The sequence below is a fragment of the Castanea sativa genome, chromosome 1 (genome assembly GCF_040712315.1).
Source record: "Castanea sativa cultivar Marrone di Chiusa Pesio chromosome 1, ASM4071231v1".
NCBI classification, from domain to species: domain Eukaryota; kingdom Viridiplantae; phylum Streptophyta; class Magnoliopsida; order Fagales; family Fagaceae; genus Castanea; species Castanea sativa.
Window position 1 is genome coordinate 60,320,047 of NC_134013.1, and position 15,407 is coordinate 60,335,453.

At 33.4% G+C, this 15,407-nt stretch overlaps 1 protein-coding gene across 14 annotated transcripts; it reads left to right on the top strand.

Annotated features, from left to right (window-relative positions):
* The first annotated feature begins 2,389 nt into the window (after nucleotides 1-2,389).
* LOC142639209 (alpha/beta hydrolase domain-containing protein VTE7-like) lies at nucleotides 2,390-15,407 on the top strand. Of its 14 annotated transcripts, XM_075813350.1 has the most exons (13): nucleotides 2,390-2,730; nucleotides 3,976-4,070; nucleotides 4,192-4,289; nucleotides 4,383-4,432; nucleotides 4,755-4,850; nucleotides 5,789-5,878; nucleotides 6,844-6,936; nucleotides 7,103-7,198; nucleotides 7,564-7,629; nucleotides 9,474-9,591; nucleotides 13,041-13,106; nucleotides 14,484-14,538; nucleotides 15,097-15,407. In XM_075813350.1, exons 1-12 carry the CDS (start codon nucleotides 2,503-2,505, stop codon nucleotides 14,531-14,533), a joined length of 1,146 nt encoding a protein of 381 aa, XP_075669465.1. In that variant the 5' UTR covers nucleotides 2,390-2,502; the 3' UTR covers nucleotides 14,534-14,538; nucleotides 15,097-15,407. The 14 variants fall into 14 exon arrangements, 12 of the variants coding, with proteins under 12 accessions (XP_075669465.1, XP_075669472.1, XP_075669555.1 ...); XR_012845151.1 differs by lacking the exon at nucleotides 9,474-9,591; XR_012845149.1 differs by lacking the exon at nucleotides 14,484-14,538 and having other exon boundaries at nucleotides 9,474-9,606; nucleotides 15,097-15,406.

Here is a 15,407-nt window from a genome sequence, read left to right on the forward strand (position 1 = left end):
TAAATTAATAATGCATGGTTGGTTCCACCCAAACAAAATGCATGTAGACCATGCAAACTTGATCATGCGATATATTTCAATCCAACGGTCCGATTTGGAAATTGGGCATATCGTTGCGACCGTTGGAACTTCAAGATCATTTTTATGGTATGCAATGAATGAATTAATGCATGTAATACAATCATGAATTTTGGATATATGAATGATCATTCTAGTTCTTTGATTAAATTATGGGTGCAAAATTGAGTGTCTACAATGTTCAAAGAAGTCCTCTAAATCAAGAATCAAGAAATTCTTTCCTATAAAAAAAAACCATTAAAATTTGTAACTCTCATTAAATCTATAATCTTAATCTTAATGAATATTATAAGATGAAATGTGCTTACCAAAATGTGACCCATGAGCTTATTTATTATGAGATGAAATATGAAGGTGATTCGAATTGTTAATACAATTTTGATTGATATTCAAACCAAGATTGATGGGAATGTTGTGAATTAGTATTGGTGGTGCTAAAAAGCTATATTGTTATTTTTAGCACCATCAAATACAAAAATATGGCTACATTGATGAAGTCAAAGCCAAATAATTTAGTTCCACAGCTAAAGTGCACAAATATTTTTTGGTTGTGCACTATAGCTCATAGGGTAAAAAAAAAAAAATTATTTATGTGTTTTATTTTTCTTTCAGGTGTTCACACTGCCAGCTACTTTTATTCAAGTGTTCACCCTGACAGCTACTTTTATTCACGTGTTTACACTATGTAGGTTAGATTATTTATTATAATGATGGTTGTTTATTATAGTGGATATATTATTTTATTGTGTTAAAAACTAAACTAAAACTATTGATGTTGAGTGTTTTGTAAAGTGAGAAGGTAAAATAGATAAAGTTATTTTTTGTGAAGCCATACTTCTAAATTTATGACTCCACCAATATTAATGCTTTGAGCAGTTTAGAAGTCATCCTCTGACCTGTACCTTGCATCCTTAACCTTATTACCAAATGGGGCAAAATGAAAAGCATAAACAGTTTAGATATTCTTTTAGGGTCTATTTGAGATTTGTTTATTTTATTAAAATTGAAAACTTTTGCTGAAAGTACTATAAATAAAGGTAAAAGTTAGTTAAAATAGTACTATAGGATTCATAAATAGTACAAAAAAATGTAGTACGCCTTATAAATAGTACAAAAAAATGTAATGGGCCTCATGAATAGTAGTGAAAATAAGCTAAATAGTAGTAAAAATAAGCTAACTTTTTAATTTGGAGTCAAAGTAATTGTTTGGATAAAAATTATTGCGTCCACGTTTTGGCGTGGACACATTTTAGCCTTTTTTTTTTTTTTTCTTCTGCACGTGTTTCAGCTCAGGGAACAAAAGTTATTGTTCACACTGTGCAGTTACTGTTCACGTACTGTTTATGCACTTTCTCATTAAAAATGGGTCTCACGGTACTATTCACATATTTAAAAATTATTTTGCTACAGTATTTTCAGTTTTCAGTTTTCAGCTGTATCCTAACAGACCCAAAAGCACACTCAGTTAAATCTAAACCCTCAAATCTGCCGGGGTTTCATCTGAATTCATAAGAAATAACCCTAAAATTCATTTGATACGAGAAAAATAAAAATTTTTATGGATTATGTTGACTTTAATTTTCATTTCCACATTTGGTTTACGTATAGGTGTAACATCAAATATCTTTTACCCAAAAAAAAAAAATCAAAAATCATATTCAATTATTCAAACGGTTGGCCCAAAGTCCTGCTGGCAATCTGTAATACCGTACTTGCCTCTTTTCAGATCAGTCCAAAGCAAATGGAAAGGAATTAATGACGAGGGACCACCCATCCGCAATTGTGAAGGAAATAAAAAAAAGAAAAAAAAGAAAAGGAAGAAGGTTGAAATTAAAGCTTGGTTTGGATACAGTTATAGCGTTCACGTCTTGAGTTTTTTGTGTTTTTTGTTTTTTTTTCTCTTTTTTTGCTGTTGCACGAGTTAGGGGACAAAAATTACTGTTTATATAATTGTGCATAAACAGTAGTCACATTTTGTTGATTTCTGTGTATTATTTACGAGACCCACAAATTTCACTTTACAAAATTTTTAATTAAAAATGAGCCCATAGTACTATTTACATATTTAAAAATTATTTTTCTACAGTGTTTTCAGCTTTTAGTTTTCAGTTTCTAACTTTGAATCAATTTCACCGGACCAGATGTCACACCAACGACGCATGCATGTGTGTTTTCCAAAACATGAGCTGCTTAAGCTTTTTGTCCTGTTTGAGACAAACGTCATGTGTCGCCGACCCAATCGGCTTTTCAGTTTCATCGTACATAAGATGACATCAAAAAACTCAACAAAGATAGACTTAAACAGTGACTGTCTTCCTTCTATTTCATTTTCTCCGTCTGCTATTCATTTCTCCTGCTCCCAAAACAAAGTTACAGAAATAGTAGTATTGTATATTTTTACTCTCTTTGCGCTCTAGCTAAAACATGTTAGCTTTCAAGTTGGGATCTCCGCCACCACCACTACCACTACCATCACTGACACAAGCTAAAAAATGTGGACGTTTCGGGGTTTTTGCTGGTAAATGTAAAACTGGTGCAGGCACAGCTGGTTCTGATGGTGGGTTTCCACCATTTCTTCCTAAGGAGGTTGAGAAAATCAAAGACCCATTTGCTCGTTCCTTGGCTCAGCGGATTGAGAGGCTCCCCGTTAAAGTATGTATTCTTTTTTTTAATTCTATACTACATTACATTACAGGATTAATATGGTAGTTTTGCGATCAAATTTTTATCTTGTTATTAGTGGGTTTTTCTTGGTGTTGCGTGGATTATCAATTTTTGTCATGTTAAATTACATGTTCTTGCAAGCGTAAGCTACTAGAGCATTCAACTATTTTATTAAATAATCATTTTTCATTTTTTGTTTATTATTATCTTCATAAAGTGAGAGAGAGAGAGAGAGAGGGAGAAAAAAGAGAGTGGGGAAGTTTATGATACAAGAGATGAGAGAAAAAAAAAAAATAATGAAATACAAAATTACATAACATGGTTTATATATACATAATTACTATAGCAATTTTATAAATTTACATTTGACTGATGTGGGTGATTTTAGAAATTAAATTTGTATATTTGACAAAAATTTTTTTCCTATTATATACATATTGATACAAATGCTTTAAGGAGATGAGCTATTAGGAGTTGGTAAGTTTATTGATTTAATTTAACACTCTCACTTTACTTGTGAGCCACCTGGGCTGCAATTAATTGGGGCTCAAGTTGTAGAAATTTGTACTTAATCTTTTAAGAAATTATGAATTTTTTCATTTAATTTATCATGTCACGATGGGTTTTTGTCCTAAAGTCCTAAAGCAACCATAAGATTTTTTTTTACTAAGATGATTAGTTGAATGTCATGACAATCCATGAAAATACTTGTATTTTTACAGTCTCTAGTCAACTGAAACATTTCATTTTCTCTCTTTATTATATGTGACTTGTTGTGATTGGTTTACCATTTTTGCAAACTTCGAAAAGAAAAATTTCGGAGTAGTTGTGTCCCTATCATTTTCTTGCTGTGGAATCTACCTTCATGTCTATTTAAAGCTCCTAAGTGTAGCCTTGCAAATGCTCTTTTAGCAGTGGTACTTCTCATCTAATCCCTTTTGAGAGGTGGAATTCTCAGGATTGGTCAATCACGGGTAGTAATTTGTGATATAACGTGGCTAGATTTCCAAGAGCTTTGTAGCTCAACTAGTTGATATTTTCTCTCCCTCAATTGATTAGTTGTAGCTTTGAATGACATTACAGTGAGGTATTCAATAGGAACTCTACTTATTATGTTTCTCATTCACTGGGTTCCAATTTTGTGACATTACTTACTTTGTGACTTTTATTTAATAAGACTCTTGGCCTGCTTCATATTCGGAGACTTTTGTGGCATGCCGGTTATAAATGCAGGTTGGATTCTCTGAAAGTTGTATAATGAGTAGTTGCGTGAAACCACTTATACAAAGTGAGACCAATCCAGTGGTTCTTCTCCATTGCTTTGACAGGTTTGAAATCACATGCGAGTCACGCTTGTCTTTAACATATATCATCTGCTGAACCTAGCTGGTTTATTATTATAATTATTATTATTATTATTGCTGTAATGATTGTTTTGTGTTGTTTTAGTTCTTGTTTAGAATGGAGGTGCACATACCCCTTGCTTGAGGAGGCTGGTTTGGAAGTTTGGGCCATTGATGTTCTTGGGTGGGGCTTCTCTGATTTAGGTTCATTCACCTGCCTTTGCACTTGTTTCTTCTGGATTTAAGTCATAGCATGCTCTTTAATAGTCTTTCTTTTTTCATGCTTGCCTGTACTAGAAAGGCTTCCACCATGTGATGCGGCATCCAAGCGTCACCACCTCTATCAGGTATTGTCATTTAAATTTTTTACTCTTGGATTTTGTAAATGTCGTTTCTTTCACTTGGCTTTGCCGTATGACTGTATCATCAGTAGCAAATCTTTTTATCTGCATTCTCTATGTTGTTGTATATGTATTGTATATGTATGCTCTCGACTTTGAGTCTTTTGATTTGTATTTCAGCTTGAAAATTATTTCTGATGGTTTGAAAATGAGGATTTGTTACATTGACTAATTCTTATCAGAATTGAAATTTCACCATTGATGGTGGTCCTTGGAATTGCATTTCAGTACTTGAGAGCATATTAATTTAATCATTTTTAAATTCTAGCTTTGGAACTCTTACATCAAAAGGCCAATGATACTAGTTGGACCGAGCCTTGGTGCTGCTGTTGCAATTGACTTCGCTGTCAATTATCCAGAAGCTGTAAGTAAATCCCTCCGACTGCGCTTGTTATTAGACCTCTCAGTGTCTTGACATTCAACTCTCTAAACAGGTTATATCACACAATTCAATATTTCTTTTTGGGACAAGTGACTTTGGCCCCAAGGGAAGGGGATGAGAAGATTTGAACTAGTGACCTTCACTGCAGGAGTCGTGCCATCTCTTTGGGCTTAATATGTTTTCATTCTTGGATCTTTTGGTGGTACCTACTGTCATAGACTATCCAATAAAGAAACTTCCTTGGCGCTTTGAGAAATTTAAGTTATGGGTAATTAAAAATAAATATAAATTCATTGTGGAAGAAGCCAGAATCAGAATGACAAGCTCTAGTTGACTTGAGTAAATCTGAAAAAGTTTTCCCTTTGAGTTCTGCAGTAATTAACAATGATCAAGTCCATAAAGTTTGGGATGGAAATTTCCTCTCCAGTATGTGGAATGGCAGTGTAATGGTTGAGCTTGGATCAACCACTGCTGTGCAGGTTGTTAGTTGAAAGCTGGCTTACTTCCAAATTACAGACCAAAACTTTGGGTCTGCACACTATCGCTACATTGCTATTTTTTTTTTATTTTTTTATTAAGTTGCTAAACTAGGGAAGTAGCAAGCTCTTTTTAGTAAGATTCTGACAACCTTAACTCTTTTTAATTGGATTGTATTTTATGTAATTAATTTTAATTTGAATAAACACCTATTAATGTACTTGCATATTCACACATATAAGATAAAAAAAGAAACAGATTTCTAGCTGAAATGGACTATGGAAGCAATTTAAAGTTTAAAATTTCTTTTCCTTGCAATTGCTGCTCTTACACTCTAGCTTTTGCTCTCGCTACTATTTGTGCTTTGGTCTGACTCAATATTTACATTACCTTGCCAAAAATGGCTGTGCATATGAGTTAAGACATTCTTTCCCTAATTTAAGGTAGAAAAGCTGGTTTTGATTAATGCAAGTGTGTATGCGGAAGGCACAGGAGCACTAGCCAGGTTACCTAGATCAGTAGCATATGCTGGGGTGAGTCACCAAATCCAATACTAATTTTGTAAAAGACAGTGTTCCATAGTGACTTCCATTTTTTGGCTCATCAAGATGATTGATTTTTAGAAGACCACATTCTGTAGTTACAAGGATGATTATATGCATATGATATGTTATCTGCTCATACATATTAAAATTCATGGCTTGCAGGCAGTGACTCTGATGGTTTTCATAGTAAAGAGACCATTTATCCCTTCATAGTTCCAATCATCTAGTTGTCTCTAAGCCCTCTTTTTTTCTTTTTCAAGATATGTCCATTGAAATTTGTAACCAAGGAATTTTACAGTCTGCACTTGAATTTATTAGACTTGCAGAACCTATCTCCGTTGACACCAAGGGTAATGGCCCTTTTTCTCAGTGAAGTCTTGATTTATTTTTCTGAATGGTGTTCTTAAATGAAACATGTGGAAGACGACTTGAAAGTTTGTTCTCTCCTGTAAGAGGGTTGCATACCACTCTTGAAATGTGAAAGCATTTATACGCAATTTTCTTATATATGGTTTTGTCTCCAATGTAGTCAAACTGAACTGCCTAAGAAAATGTATTTGGAGCTTGCAAGTATTGTAAACATGTAGATGGAGTTGGCATAAAAAAAAAAAATCACAAAAGAAGAATGATTTTATTTTTTGATAGGTAACGTAACACAAAAGAAGAATGATTTTAGTAACAAGAAAACAGAAAACACAAACCATGTTCAAAAGAAGATATGTAGCTACAATTATTAGATTTCATATGAACAATTTAATTGCTTGTGTTCTGTTTCTTTCTCATTATTTTTTAGTTTGATGGTACCATAAACATACCAGTTTTCCTGATTTATTGTGAACACTGAGCACATCATTACAGAATATTATATAGCTTTATAATGGCAACACCTTTATTCAATCATCAAATTATTAAAGAGCTTATCCCTCTGTAACCTTCTTATTTGTACGGGCCAGGTTTATTTGTTGAAAAGCATCCCATTACGCCTTTATGCAAATATATTGGCCTTCAATGGCATTTCGTTAGCCACAAGCTTAGATTGGACCAATGTAAGTATTATATTTTTTCAGCTGGCAGTGATGAGATTCCCTTTTTTCTTTTGTTGGTCAGACATTAATGAGAATTGGGGACCAATGTAACATTAAATTTTCTCTTGGCTCATTTTTATATCTTCCATCAAATGGCGGTGATATTCCTGTATTAATTACAAGCTAGGTGGGACGCTTACACTGTCTGCTTCCTTGGTGGGAAGATGCAACCATCAACTTTATGAGTAGCGGGGGCTACAATGTTATTGCCCAAATAAATCAGGTATGGTTGGGCCAGTTTAATAAATGCACATCTTAATTAAGTAGCATATGATTCCTTAAGGCCCCTCAGGCGATAAACAGCTCCCATTAATTTCATCAGTTGAAAATGTTCCAAGTTGTTCTTGGAAAGATATAGGGTCAGGAAAGGAACTGCTTAGTAATGTTTTTCTTAAGAATATACAGGCATCTTCTTTTCTTTATTTAATTCTGAACCAAACTAAACATTCTAGAGAAAGAAAGCTAGATTTTTGGTAAAAGCATGAATAGAAAGTTGATGCTTTCCTTCGAAACGATTCAAGGTGATGAGACTGCAGGAACAAAAAAACTACACAGCTGTCTTATCATGTCCATAATTTTATTTTTCAGGTAAAGCAGAAATCACTTCTCATTTGCGGCGAGTGCGATCAGATAGTCAACTACAAGCAAGTGGTGGTTAGTTTTTATTTATTTATTTTATTACATATGAGGCCATTATTCAATAATAATGATTATGCCATAAAATAGAATTGATGTAGGGAATGAAATGCCTCTTAAAGATTTCCTATCATTTTAAAACTGTTAAATATTAGCATTGATGCAGAAGCGGAAGCATAAAGTATAGAATACAATAACATAAGAGGATTACGTGGTTCAGCCTAACGGCCTACATCCACGGAGGAAACCCTAAAGGGTTACATCAATAATATATTAGAGTGTAGAACAAATCCTGTGTTACAATGAACCATAACATGTTTATATGTAGTAGACTAAACCCTAAACTAATAGACTTCTAGTACAAATAGGAAACTTAGCTTGCACACAAAGTAGAATTAGACTTGGGCTTATGCTAATGGGCTAATATATCTTTAACACTCCCTCTCAAACTCAAGATGGAAACTTGATGAAATTTTGAGATTTGATTAGGTTGAAAAGATCTCTTGAATGAAGTTTGGCTTTGTGACGGTGGCTTGAGAATGGCAATGGTCTTGCAGTGTTGATGCGACTTCTAACGGTGACATGACTATACCGGAGAATTTTGACGGCAGTAGTGGAAAACCAAAGAAGATGAACGCAGCGAAGAAACACCGAGGAAGACAAAGATTGCTCTTAATACACCGTAAGGACAGAAAACCATGGCCATAGGAAGGCAACTCTGATACCATGTTAAATATTAGCATTGATGCGAAAGCGGAAGCATAAAGTATAGAACATAATAACACAAGAGGATTACGTGGTTCAGCCTAATGGCCTACATCCACGGAGGAAACCCTAAAGGGCTACATCAATAATATATTAGAGTGTAGAACAAATCCTGTGTTACAATGAACCATAACATGTGTATATATAGTAGACTAAACCCTAAACTAATAGACTTCTAATACAAATAGGAAACTTAGCTTGCACACAAAGTAGAATTAGGCTTGGGCTTATACTAATGGGCTAATATATCTCTAACAAAAACCAATAGGCTACCAATGCCCTGTGATCTGTCAGCTGCTATTGTTATCAGTAAGCTACTAGTGCATTTCTGTCTTCTTTTTGGCGATTAAGAAGCACATGTTTCAGCTAGGCTAATATATTTAAATACACGGGCCAACTTCCATTCTATGTTCAACATGGTCCTTGCGCCCACTTCCATTATATGGGTTTCCATTAAGCCCTACAAATGACGTAATTTAGAAATTTCTTTCTATTTTACTGCTAACTCTCTCTCTCTCTCTCTCTTCCATTTCTTCATTTTCTCTTCAACAATCACTCCTTTATTAGCAATAGATGTGTGCATGGGTTGGGTTTTAAGGTATTTTTCAGCCTATTCTGACCTTCTGGGAAGGAGAAATTGTTAAATTTTTGAGAGAAAACATATTAGGTTTCTTAATAACCCTAACACCGATTATATTATTTTTAAATACTATGCAAATTACAGATGTGCCCTACTGACAAAAGGAAAGAAAATTACACATTGAATGGGATTCGGACTTTATATTCCAACACTCCCCGCCAAGCTGGGGCATAGGTCTTGCACATGCCTAACTTGCTCAAAATGGTATGAAGATCTCTATGTGAGATTTCTTTAGTTAATATGACTGCTAGTGGCTCTCCTGTTTTCACAAATGGGTATGATCATGCCATAATCTAGCTTCCCCTTAATGAAATGCCTGTCAATTTCAACATGTTTAGCACTATCATGTTGTACAGGATTGTGAGCAATATTAATAGTAGCTTTGTTGTCGATATATAATCGCAGATTCCTGTGTATTAAATCCCAACTCATTCAACATCGTCTTTACTCATTTCAGTTTGCAAATATCATGAGTCATAGCACGAAACTCAGCCTTTGCAATTGCACTGGACTTGGCTACAACTGCATGTTTTTTGCTTCTCCAACTCCAAGTGACCAACTTACCTCCAACAAAGGTGCAACATCTTGAGGTGGATTGTCTATCTTTACTAGAGCCTGCCCAATTTGCATCTGTATAGGACTCTACTGATAAGTGATCATGATTAGAGAAGAGTAATCCTCAACTAGGAGCTGATTTTAAATAACTGCGAATACAGTAAACCACATACATATGTGAAACTCCGAGGTGCATGCATTAACCTGGCTAACCACACTGAGAGAGTAAGCAATATCTGGATGAGTGTGAGAAAAATAAATCCATCTTCTAACTAAATGTTGGTATCTCCCTTTATCAACGACTACACCTTCAGGATCTTCATCCAATCTATGATTCTGCTCAATCAGAGGACATATTTCCATGGGATATGAATATACCTTGTCTGGACCTTCCTACTTCTTTACTTGGGAAGTATTTCAAATCTCCAGGTCCTTTATTTCAATTTCCCTAGTTAAATGTCCTTTCAAGCCTCTTACTTCCTCAGGAGCATCACCTTTTACAAATATATCATCAACATAAACTATAGTAGCAGTAACCTTATATTAAGGCGGGTGCCTGATAAACAAGGTGTGTTCACTTTGAGCCTGCCTGTATTTGTAACCCCACATGGCCTGGCTAAACCGTTAAAACCATGCTCTGGGATATTGTTTCAAACTATATATGGTTTCTTCAATCTGAATGCCTTCATGAGTTGAGGGTTTCGTCAAACTTGGAGGAACATCCATGTACATCTCCTTTTTAAATCATCATAGAGGAAGTCATTTTTTACCTCCAGCTGATTCAGTGTCTAGTTCAGATTGGCTGCTAATGGCAAAAGGATACGTATGGAATTCATGTGTGAACCCCATTGCAACTAGTCTAGCATTGTACCTCTCTATGGACCCATTTGCCTTGTGCTTAACTGAATAACTGTATACACCAACTTGCAACCCGCTGGTCTTTTTTCCTTTAGGCAACTCAACGAATTCCTATATAAGTACATGTCTTTATTACAGTTTGGATAATGTGTACATTTTACTAGTTGCTGGTGCAAATATGATGCAGAGGCTGCACTGTGAGCTCCAGGATGCAATTATGCGGTTAATACCAGATTGTGGTCATCTCCCTCATGTTGACAAGCCTAGCTCCGTTGCAAAGTTAATTGCAGAATTTTCTCAAGGGGATTGCCACTGAGAGGCCTATTGAAGATGGGAAAAACTTGTTGCACACTGTGTGCAAATATTACATGCTGGCCAAAACTACTGAAAAGGTGACTTAAAGTCACGTTTACAGTTGTTTTGGGCAGTCTACACTTGCAAACAGCGTGTAATAAACCCTGCCCATTGAAGATTTAGCTATAAACTTATACCACTGAAACGCGTACCATATTATCTTACACTTGCATATAAAATTCTGGTGTATAGTATTGTATCAATGACCTCATCTCCAATTTATCAAAAGAAGAAAAAATACCTCATCTCTGATTTTACTCTTTACTTCAATCATAACTCTTGTTTTTGATAGGGTTTAAATTTTAAATATATTTTTTATGATAATAGAGACTGTAAATGGAAGGTTAATATTCCTTTTTTTTTTAAGAGATACCATAATATTTCAAACTTTTGGCATCTAGTCCATAATGATTGCTATATATATATATTTTTTAAATTTTTTAGTCAATGTAATAAAATCTGGAGGGTGCATAAAAACAACATACCGCAAGATTATTTGGGATGTAACCTGAGTACACGAGATGCATGGAATAAAGGAAACATAGATACAACAGAAAGTGACCCATAGGCTTGTATCTTGTTATCAACTAATGTCGGGGCAACAACAAATGTCACAAACAGCTTTGGTGGGTGAGTAGGAACACTAGGATTGTTTCACAGATTCTATATAGATTGGGGAAATAACTCAGTAATTTCAGGAAAAATGAACTAATAAAATTCAAAACTCATTTTCAATCTTAATAGGTTATTTTATTTTTGAATTGATAGATACAATTGGAGAGTGGAGATAAGAACCCTAGACGGCTCTTCTGAAATGTCAGGAGGTGAATGCATTCATTTCTAGTTCCAAGTACCATTTTTTTTGGGTAGGAAGTGCACTAATCAATATATATATATAAAACCGAAGCTTTGACCTCTTCACAATTTTCCACATTAGCATTTCTTTTTTAATTTTTAAATCTGATTTATTTCTTTTTATTAAATATATATACTCTCCTTTCTCTACCTAATACTCTTTCCCGATATAATTCTGAAACCAAAACACACTGAAACCAAAACGCAAGGCAGAACCTCACTCTGAAACCAAAACGCCACCTCTCCTTTCGACATTACTCACCAAACACAAAACCTATACACTCTCTCAAACGTAGATCCAAGCTATTTCACAGAAAGCTTGCAAGGGCACAACCATGGGAGCCGACGTTTTCAATCTCCAACCCAGCCTCCATATTAGAGCATTCTCTCTCGGTATCTCTCAATTAATCTATGAATAAACTCTTTTCCTATTGTCTTTAATTAGGGTTTTTTGTCAATTTAAGGATTTCATCTTTAATTAGGTTTTTTTGTTGTTGTCAATTTAGGGATTTCAATTCCTAACCCCTTTTTCTCTCTATTCATTTTTGTTGAAGTCAGGGAAACACTCATAGAAAATCAAATTGTACAGGTTTTGTAAGAAAGTGGAGATGTATTAAAGAGCCTCCCAACCATCAAAATCTAACAACAATCCTACAAGTTTTGCTTTACCTTCAAGTTTTGCTTTATTTTGCTATCTAGGTTTTTTTGCACATCTGATTTAGCTTAGCTTAATCATTTGTTTAATTGAATAATTATTTGGGCACCTAAAACGTCAGCTTTCTTTGTCTCCACTTAGTCCCCTATTTTATTTTATTTTATTTCCAAATCTTCTACCTCTTCTGTACAAGTTCATGTCTTTTTTAATCAAATTTGTCAAATTTGTTTAGAAATTTGTAACTATAAACAAATTTAATTAGGACTCTATAACGATTATCTTATAAATAGTTTTTGCAATAGTGTTTATTTTTATTTTTATAATATATATATATATTTTGTGCACCAAACCAATTCACGGCTGTTCAATTTATAATTCTTTGTACATTTGTGTTGTTCCTTCCCTGCAATAGATTTAAAATAGCATATTTCAATGAATACCAAATAGCAACAGATTTAATTCTTTGTACATTCGTTTGCTGTTTTAAAGCAGGTTTCATTCTTAATTTTTGCTCTTCCATTCACTTTTATTTAGATTTAATATTCCTGATTAATTTCTACTTTTTTATTGCCTTTCTCTTCAGTCTTTTCCTCCATTTGAATCAAGGTTAAAGGAATGATATTCGTTTGCCTCTGTACTAAATTGTTGAATTATTAGATATTGTTGTATAAAACAATACTAGGGATTATGACATGTTCTAATTCTGAACCTAATATGACTATTTATGTTTTCTACGTTGGTGTTTAGCTTTGCTTGAAGCTTCAAGAAAAGTTAATTTCAGAGATCTCTTAAGACAAGGCTTGCATCTAGAAGGTATAATTTTTCCTTTTCCTTCCAGTGGGATCTAAACATATTTATTTATATTAGTTTTGTTTACAAGTTTATGCTTTAAGGTAGAAGAAAGTGATGCACATTCTAGAATGTTAATTTCACGTTCAAAACTTCGGTAGGCAAGAGGACTAGAAACTCTTTTATAATATTTTGTCTACAATATTTTAGATCCTTATTTTGTCTATAATATTTCAGATCCTTATTTTGTCCTATTTTCCCCTATTGTGTTCTAATGCTTGACCACATTAAAATTTGATGGTTCTTTCCCTTGAAAGTTGTTTATTTTCAATCTTTAAAGCAAATATTTTTAGTAATCAACAAAGTGGCATAAGATAATGGGGTGGCAGATTTTTTATTGATATGAAAAAAAGTATTGAGAAATTGTCATAGCAAGTCTTAATGACAACTTATGTTTGTTTATTAAAAAAGTGTATTTTCTTTCTTTCAAGAGACAGACTGAACTTTGGTGAGATATAGTTTTACTTAATTAAATTCCTAGAACCATTGTTCTTTGTCAGTTTTTTTTTCGAAGTTTGTCTACAAAACTTTTTACAAGTAAATTAATAGAGAGATTGAAAAATTGAATTGGAACTTGAGCAAACTTATATGTCATTCCCATATTTGATAAAATTGTGGATTAGGAGCCTCATTAAAAATCTGAAAGGATTATCAAATAGTCATAATACAATTGTAGGATAGTTTATGTACCTTAAATTTGGTTCTCTAAAATCCATTTGTTTCTTTAATTGGGTACTGATCTTATGTTATGAGATTCCGAAAATTTTGATACTAGGATTTGTTTTAGGTTTCAATTTTAAGTAAAAGTTGAGTCTAATCTTGATGTCAAATATGTATTCTTGTATGATTAATTTTCTTTACTTTTAGATGAATTGCATGAGGTTGATTAATAATCTTTCTCTAATTGTATGTCTTAAATAATTATATATATGATCAAAGTGTATTCTCAATTGGTATTGTGAGTAGTACTTTTTGCTTCCAATATGTTTCCCGTGTTTTCTTTATTTCAGTATTTCTTTCTTTTTTGGTTTTCAAGAAACACATGTCTCTTCTCACGAAAGCCTATAATAGGAAGTCTTCCCTGCACAGATTCTAATATGTACTTCTCTTTTCTTTTTAAATTTTCTTTTTGGAATTTGTTTGCTCAATTAATCCAATTTATAACTCTCTTAACTTATTATTCTCAACTTTATTCCCATCATCTACAGGGTTTTTGGTTTGAATTTGTTGTTGATTCAAACCCTATATGTAAATCAAAAGAAAATGCAAATTGTTTGATGAATTACATTAATTTTTTGTTCTTTTTCCACAATTTGATTTTGTACAACGTCCCTTTTTCAGGTTTAATAAGTGGACATATATACTTAATGCTTACTCAAATTTGCGTATAAAAAAGGTATAATATACTCTCTTCTATTTTTGCATTGTCTCTTCGAGACCATGGGCTCTCCCAATGGCTACTCTATTTTATGAAATTAAGATAAAAAAAAAACAGAAAAATAAATTACATAATTATGACAATAACTAAAGAAAAGAACCTATTGAAGATCAATATTAAACTCAAGTTCTCACTTGAAGTGAAGCTACAGCCTACATTTAGAGTTCAAAATGCTTTATTGTGCACAAGGGCCTTAAGAATTGGATTTGTTAGGACTAAGGAGGGGTTATTTAAAATATGATGATATGACCTTCTTGGCTAATTAGCATTAGCAAGAGGACTATTTCTTCATATTCAGGTTGTAGCTTATCATGTAAAATTATGCATGATGGTCCCTTCTTAGGCTCACACCATGAAATTTCTATCCAAAAAACTGTATGTTTTAGTTTTACCTAAGAATGATATGATATTCTTTTTCATTTCCATCAAATTTGATAATAGTTTTCCCTCTCATCATATCTTGAATCTCTAGGAGAATATATCTCTTTCCAATTTACAATAGATTATAATATGCAGGAATTTGTGGTTGGGAGAGTGGAAAAGAAGACTAGCTGATTGGAAGCATGGTAGACTGAAGGAGTATATTCCATCTCATTCTTTATTGTGATGTCTTTGTGATCTTCTTTCAAAGCAAAGTTGGTAATATCATATTAAATTTGGTACTTTTCGGTAGAGTTTTTTGATATGTTAGATAGAGAGGTTTTTCTGTGCTTTTGTTGTTGGAATTCTGGATTTTAAGTTTCAGTCTTGAAATTCGATCTCCATGTAAGCAAAAATAGAAATACATGTTTGATTTGATTCACTCTCTTATATACCTACAACTGTTT

Coding starts and splice junctions, on each gene's coding strand:
- LOC142639209 (XM_075813341.1), top strand. CDS start 2,503: ATGTTAGCTTTCAAGTTGGGATCTCCGCCACCACCACTACCACTACCA. Junction 4,071..4,191: donor CTTCTCCATTGCTTTGACAG/GTTTGAAATCAC, acceptor GTGTTGTTTTAG/TTCTTGTTTAGAATGGAGGT. Junction 7,630..9,473: donor TCAACTACAAGCAAGTGGTG/GTTAGTTTTTAT, acceptor TACTCATTTCAG/TTTGCAAATATCATGAGTCA.